General features: G+C 36.0%; 1 protein-coding gene across 1 annotated transcript; it reads left to right on the top strand.

Annotated features, from left to right (window-relative positions):
• The first annotated feature begins 5604 nt into the window (after positions 1–5604).
• On the top strand, positions 5605–6246 carry CCDC169 (coiled-coil domain containing 169). Its single transcript, XM_065914793.1, has one exon. The coding sequence runs from the start codon at positions 5605–5607 to the stop codon at positions 6244–6246; it is 642 nt and encodes a 213-aa protein (XP_065770865.1).
• Positions 6247–8203: the final 1957 nt, after the last annotated feature.

Genomic DNA, 8203 nt, shown 5'->3' with positions numbered 1-8203 from the left:
CATTGTGGAAATGCTAATCAAAATCACAAAGAAATTACACCTCACACCTGTCAGAATGACTTTTATCAAAAAAGACAACAAATAACAAGTATTGCCAAGGTCATGGAGAAAAGGGAACCCTTTTGCACTGTTGATGGGAATGTAAATTGGTGAAGCCATTATAGAATATAGTATGGAGATTCCTCAAAAAATTAAAAGTAGAACTACCATACAATCCAGTAATTCCACTTCTGGGTATTTCTCTGATGAAAACAAAAACATTAATTAGGAAAGAGCTACGCACCCTTATGTTTATTGTGGCATTATTTAAAATAGCCAAGACACAGAAGCAACCTAATTGTGCATTGATAGATGAATGGATACAGAAGATGTGGGGTGTAGATATATATATATATATGTATATATATATACATATACACATATACACATATATATATATGTGTATATATATATATATATATATATATATACACACACACACACACAATGGAGTGTTACTCAGCCTAGAAAAGAATTAAATCTTGCCATTTACAACAATACAGATGGACCTAGAGGGTATTATGGGCTTCCTTGCTGGCTCAGTGGTAAAGAACCTGCCTGCCAATGCAAGAGTTGCAGGTTCAATCCCTGTGTCAGCAAGATCCTCTGGAGATGGAAATGGTAACCCGTTTCAGTATTCTTGCCTGTGAAATCCCATGGACAGAGGATCCTGGTGGGCTACAATCCATGGGGTACAAAAGAATCGTACACAATGTAGCAACTAAACAACAACAAGAGAGTATTATGCTAAGTGAAATGTCAGACAAAGACAGACAAATATTGTATAATTTCACTTATCTGTCAAATATTAAAAAACAAAATACATAAACAAACATACCAAAACAGAAACAGTAATAGATACAGAGAACAAACAAGTTGTTACCAGAGGGGAGAGGGATTGGAGGAGAAAAGAAATAGGTGATGGAAATTAAAAGGTACAAACTTCCATCTGCAAAGTAAATGTCATGGTATGACATGTACAGTGTGAGGAATACAGTCAATAACTCTAATATCTTTGTATGGTGACATATCATATCAATAACTAGACTTATCTTGGTGATCATTTTGAAATGTTCCAAAATAGTGAATCACTATGTTGTGTAACAGGCAGTAACATAGTGTAGTAGGCCGATTATGCTTCAAGAAAAAACTCATAGAAAAAAGTGGTCAAATTTGTGGTTACCAGAGGCAAGGGGTGGGGAAAGAAGGAATTGGATAAAGGCAGTCAAAAAGTACAAGCTGTCAGCTGTAAGATAAATAAGCACTAGGGATGTAATGTCAACATGGTAAATATAATTAGCATTGCTGTATGTACAAAAGTTAGTTTAAAAAAAAAAGTTAATTAACAGTGAATCCTCTAAGTTCTTATCACATACAAAAAAGGGTTTTTCTAATTCTTTAATTTTGTATCTATATGAGATAATTGATGTTTAATAAATTTATTGTGATAATCATTTCATGATGTATGTAAGTCGGATCATTATGCTGTACAGCTTAAACGTATACAGTGCTATGTATCCATTATATCTCAATAAAACTGGAAGAAAAGTATTTAATGGTTAAGAAAAAGAATATATTACTAGTAGACTAAAAGACGGAAATTAGAATAATAAAAAACACATCATACTTAGTGACTCACTTTAAAATAATAGAGCATGGGAAGGGGAAAAAATAGTAACTTTACTGTGGAGTAACCTGACAGGCACCACCTTAATCAAGGTTAATGTGGCCAATGGTAAGTCATGTTGATAACATGTACCCTTTGATATGATGTGATTAGAAAGGCATTTCATCTCTGAGGTATTCTTTCCCAAAGCCCAATATCCCAATCTAATCATGAGAAAAACATCAAATAAACCCAAACTGAAGGATATTTTACTTAATAAATGACAAATTCTGCTCAAAATTGTTAAGGTCATGAAAAACAAAGGCTGAGAAACTGTCACTAATTAGAGGAGACTAAGAAGGTAGGATAACTAAATGCAATGTGGTAGTGATGATCGGATCCTGAAGCAGATAAAGAACATGAATGGAAAAACTAGTGAAATAAGAACAACATCTGAAGTTTAGTTAACAATGTTATTTTTAAAATTTCAACAAATGATAGCATTACAGGAATTTGAAAGTGAGTGAAGGGTGTATGGAAACTTTCTGTATTCCTTTGCCACTTTTCTGTGAATTTAAAATTATTCTGAAATTAAAAGTTTATTTAAAAGAAACTTCATAAATCCAAAAGTAGACAAGAAAAGGAAAAAAAGGAAACAACAGATATGAAGGACAGGAAACAAACAGAAGGATGGCAGATATAAACTTTAATGTGTCAATAATCATAGTTATTGGATTAATATTCTTATTAAAAATATAGTTCAATTTATGAAAAAGTCAGCCACATGTTGCTTGCAAGAAACACATTTTATTTGCAAGAAACACATTTTAAATGACATGGTACAAAATGGTCAAGAATAAACAAATAACAAAGTAATATCATCCAAACAACAAATCAGGATAACTATGTGTATATCAGACAGAATAGAGTTTAAGGGAACTGGCATTATAAACAGGGACTTTCCATAATGACAGAAGGTTTGGTTCAATAGGAAATGATAGCAATCTTAAATTTATATGTATCCTAAATAACAGAGTCAGAAAATATAGTTTCTGGTCTTACATTTAGATCTTTAATCCATTTTGAGTTTATTTTTGTGTATGGTGTTAGGAAGTGTTCTAGTTTCATTCTTTTACAAGTGGTTAACCAGTTTTCCCAGCACCACTTGTTAAAGAGATTGTCTTTTTTCCATTGTATATCCTTGCCTCCTTTGTCAAAGATAAGCTGTCCATAGGTTCGTGGATTTATCTCTGGGCTTTCTATTCTGTTCCATTGATCTATATTTCTGTCTTTGTGCCAGTACCATACTGTCTTGATGACTGTGGCTTTGTAGTAGAGTCTGAAGTCTGTAAGACCAGAAACTATAAAACTCCTAGAGGAGAACATAGGCAAAACACTCTCCGACATAAATCACAGCAAGATCTTCTATGACCCACCTCCCAGAATATTGGAAATAAAAGCAAAAATAAACAAATGGGACTTAATGAAAATTAAAAGCTTTTGCACAACAAAGGAAACTATAAGTAAGGTGAAAAGACAGCCCTCAGATTGGGAGAAAATAATAACAAATGAGGAAACAGACAAAGGATTAATCTCAAAAATATACAAGCAACTCCTGAAGCTCAATTCCAGAAAAATAAACGACCCAATCAAAAAATGGGCCAAAGAACTAAACAGACATTTCTCCAAAGAAGACATACAGATGGCTAACAAACACATGAAAAGATGCTCAACATCACTCATCATCAGAGAAATGCAAATCAAAACCACAATGAGGTACCATTACACGCCAGTCAGGATGGCTGCTATCCAAAAGTCTACAAGCAATAAATGCTGGAGAGGGTGTGGAGAAAAAGGAACCCTCTTACACTGTTGGTGGGAATGCAAACTAGTACAGCCACTATGGAAAACAGTGTGGAGATTTCTTAAAAAACTGGAAATAGAACTGCCATATGACCCAGCAATACCACTTCTGGGCATACACACTGAGGAATCCAGATCTGAAAGAGACACGTGCACCCCAATGTTCATCGCAGCACTGTTTATAATAGCCAGGACATGGAAGCAACCTAGATGCCCATCAGCAGATGAATGGATAAGGAAGCTGTGGTACATATACACCATGGAATATTACTCAGCCGTTAAAAAGAATTCATTTGAATCAGTTCTAATGAGATGGATGAAACTGGAGCCCATTATACAGAGTGAAGTAAGTCAGAAAGATAAAGAACATTACAGTATACTAACACATATATACGGAATTTAGATAGATGGTGGCGATAACCCTATATGCAAAACAGAAAAAGAGACACAGAAATACAGAACAGACTTTTGAACTCTGGGGGAGAACGTGAGGGTGGGATGTTTTGAAAGAACAGCATGTATATTATCTATGGTGAAACGGACCACCAGCCCAGGTGGGATACATGAGTCAGGTGCTCGGGCCTGGTGCACTGGGAGGACCCTGAGGAGTCGGGTGGGGAGGGAGGTGGGAGGGGGGATCGGGATGGGGAATACATGTAACTATATGGCTGATTCATGTCAATGTATGACAAAACCCACTGAAATGTTGTAAAGTGATTGGCCTCCAACTAATAAAATAATATTAAAAAAAAAAAAAAAAAAGAAAATATATAAAAAGCGACAGAACTAAAAGAAGAAATTTTAAAATTTCACAATCAGATTGGGAGATTCATACACATCTCCCCCAGTAATTGGCATAAAAGGCAAATAAAAAACAGTTAAACATATAGAAGATTGAACAACATGATCAATCAACCTGACCTGACAAATATACAATCTTACTGGCTCAAAGTATTTAAACAACATCTTGGACCAATAGTTGGCTGACCACTAAACTATGGTGACCCAAGGGTTAACTCTAGGTATCTAGGCTTAAAAATGAGAACAAGGGAAAAAAGAAATTAAAAATAAGAACAAGAATTTTTAAAAAAAAAACAACTGAGCACAGATTGCAGTTCTCACACACTACAGGGGAAATAGACACTACATAATTAGTCCAAACACATCACTAAACAAAAACGAAAAATTAAAATTAAAAAACAATCAAACAAGAAGCAGCCCTTACACGGGAAAAAAAAAAAGGAAGCTTACATAAATTGTCTCTAAGAGGGCCTAGGTGATAGATTTAGTACATAAAGACTTCAAATTGTTGTCATTGTTGTTGTTTAGTTGTTCAGTCATGTCCAACTCTTTGGGACCCCATGGACTGTACCCTGCCATGCTCCTCTGCCCATGGGATTTCCCAGGCAAGAATAGTGGAGTAGGTTGCCATGTCCTGCTCCAGGGGATCTTCCTGATCCAGGGATCAAACCTGTGTCTCCATGGGGTCACAAAATAGTCACAAAAGAGTCGGACACAACTTAGTGACTAAACAACAACAGCAATCTAACAAACAGAAAGTAAAAAGAATGAAGAAAATTGAAGAACCTCAAAGACACCATCAAACACACCACTCATGCATAATGAAAGTTCCAGAAGAGGAGTGGAGAAAAAAGGAACATGAAAAGTATTTGAAGAAACATTGGATGAAAACTTCTCAGATTTCAAAGATTACACATCCAAGAAGCTCAATGAATTCCAAGTAGCACAAACTCAGATATTCACAGCTAGAGAGGTCATAGAAAAACAACTGAAAGCCAAAGCCAAGGAGAGAAGCCTGAAAACAGCAAGAAGAAAATTATATGCCTTATATAAAGAAATCACAGTAAAATTAACAGCTGATTTCTAATCAGAAACAGTAGGGACAAGAAGGCAGTCTTATGATGTAGTCAAAGTGCTGAGGGAAAGAAATTCAACCTAGGATTCTAAGAATCAGTTCACCATAGCAACAGCTCAGGACAACACTTTGTCCTCCCCAGCTTCCGAGCGTCCCTTCAAGTCTTCCGCTGTAAGCTGTGCTGAAGGGAATGGTGTGGCAGAGCTCTTGAGCTGACACTATGGGGGATGAAGGAGGTGACAACTTCGAAGGTATGAGCACTGACTGCCTTAAACTGGAGTTATTGGAAGAAATCTACATGAAAGATTTAGTGCAAATCTCAATATTTGAAATAAGACAAAAGATAGTGGAACTGGAAGACAAACTCAATTCTAACCATGAAGAGAGTGAATGGAAAACCCGTTATGAGGCACAACTTGAACTGAATGATGAACTAGAAAAGCAAATTGCTAGTCTCCGAGAGAAAATGGAAAAAATCCGTGGGAATCCTTCAGATAGACTATCTTCTATTCGGGTCTATGAGCGAATGTCAGTGGAATCATTAAGTACATTACTTAAACAGCTAGAAAAAGAAAAAAGGAGCCTTGAAAGTCAAGTGAGAGAGTATGCACTTAGACTGGAACGAGAATCAAAGGCTTACCACAAGGTGAAGGATGAATGTCGTATGTATCTAGCTAAAATGTCTCAGCTCTCTGACTCACACCACTCTTCTAAAAGACAACCAGTGAATCGGGATAGAAAGAAAGAGAATCCAGTGAAAACAGGAAGACATAATCCTGCTAATCAGAAGATGGTAAATGCCAAGAGAGAACCAGCAAAAAAGATTACAAGATCAAATCATCTTCCAAAACTAAATCCATGATTCCAGAACTGGATGGATTTCTCTATTTTTTCCATTTTTTCATTTGTAATATTCAAACTGTGAAGTTACTGTTCAACACATTTTTCAGGGAACAAGATAGATAAGAAAGAGCAATTAAACCTCTTTAAGTTCCTCTTCCAGTAGTGTGTTCTTTTGTCTACCTAAAAGAAATTTTCTTAGTAATTTAGTCTAGTTACAAAAATTATTTTAGAAAGTAATTTTAGTGACCCTGAAATATGTAGTAGCACTGTTTGTGATTCATAAAATATCCTAGGAAACCTGAATGCTGTTATCTTACACTTGATTTTAATAATATATCCCTTATCTACTGATACTAATATTGTTATTATATTTGGTTTCTAGTTGGCTGTTAGCTTAAAAATGTGAGTTCATCAAAACTGTGTGCTATTTTAGGCTATATCATGTTCATTTTTTTGTCCATTTATTTTTATTAGTTGGAGGCTAATTACTTTACAATATTGTAGTGGTTTTTGCCATACATTGACATGCTCATTTTTTAAACCCAAGGTTTAAGCAAAGCTACAAACCAAATGCATTTTAAACTTTGACTTGAAGCATCATGGTACTGTGGAAATAGTCTCCAATCAGGAATCAGCTTGGCTATAGTCCCCTTCTACTGTGAATTTATGAGAACTTGGGAAAGTCTCTTCACCTCATCTTTATTTTCTTTGTGACCCCACGGACTGTAGCCCACCAGACTCTTCTGTCCATGGAATTCTGCAGGCAAGAATAGAGTGGGTTGCCATTTCCTTCTCCAGGGGATCTTCCCAACCCAGGGATCAAACCCAGGTCTCCTGCACTGCAGGTAGACTCTACCAACTGAGACACCAGGGAAGCCATAGTCCCCTTCTGCTGTAAAATTATGAGAACTTGAGAATGTCTCTTCACCTCGTCTTTATTTTCCACACCTGTAAAATAAATGAGGCAAACTATGCAACTTCTAGGGCTTCTTACCATTCTAGAAAACCAATACTTATTCAACTTATTCAACTATTGCAAGGACTTGCCACTTAGTATATGGTGGGTGATATATGTCATTTTGGGATGCTTATTAATTCATAGTGATGGCCTAGATTTTTGGAGCAAACTTTGCAAGTGTCCACAATATTCAAGAAGTGGAGATTGAATAAAGATAGGGAAAATGTTCTTTTTAGGCATTTAGAAAATATATTGAATTCTCTTATTCATGTTTAGACTATTTTTGCAATTGTCACCTAGGTCTGCAACATAAATACAATTTATTCTCCCAACTTAATAATAAACAAAACTGTTAGCCTTTAAATTTCCAGAAATCATCCAATGGTAATTATAGTTTCTAGCTTATGTTGTTCTCACCTGACATCCTAAAACCTAAATTCTTTCTATTCAGAATTGCCAGTATTGACTACCAAATACATTTCTATAGCTATCTCTATAGATGTTCACTTTCTTTCTTTAAGGAAGAATGCATAAATTTCATACAGCCAAGTAATTCTTTTATATGACTTTAAAATGCAATGCAGTGAAATATAAAGCAACTTCCTATAAATTATTCCACATTGGAGTTTTTGGAAATATTTCTCCATTCTTAAGCTAACTACAGATATTATATATTGACAGCAAGGAGATCCAACCAGTCCATCCTAGAGGAAATTAGTCCTGAATATTCATTGGAACTGATGCTGAAGCTTAAACTCCAATACTTTGGCCACCTGATGCGAAGATCTGACTCATTGGAAAAGACCCTGATGCTGGGAAAGATTGAAGTCTGGAGGAGAAGGGGGCGACAGAGGATGAGATGGTTGGATGGCATCATCGACTCAATGGACATGAGTTTGAATAAACTCTGGGAGTTGTTGATGGACAGAGAGGCCTGGCGTGCTGCAGTCCATGGGGACACGTCTGAGCAACTGAACTGAAACGGAACTGAACTGATGGGTTAGTCACTGTCGTGCCC

Source organism: Muntiacus reevesi, chromosome X, assembly GCF_963930625.1.
Source record: "Muntiacus reevesi chromosome X, mMunRee1.1, whole genome shotgun sequence".
In the NCBI taxonomy this organism is placed as follows: Eukaryota; Metazoa; Chordata; class Mammalia; order Artiodactyla; family Cervidae; genus Muntiacus; species Muntiacus reevesi.
The sequence above is the reverse complement of the archived record's forward strand: the minus strand, read 5'-3'. Positions and strand labels throughout refer to the sequence as shown.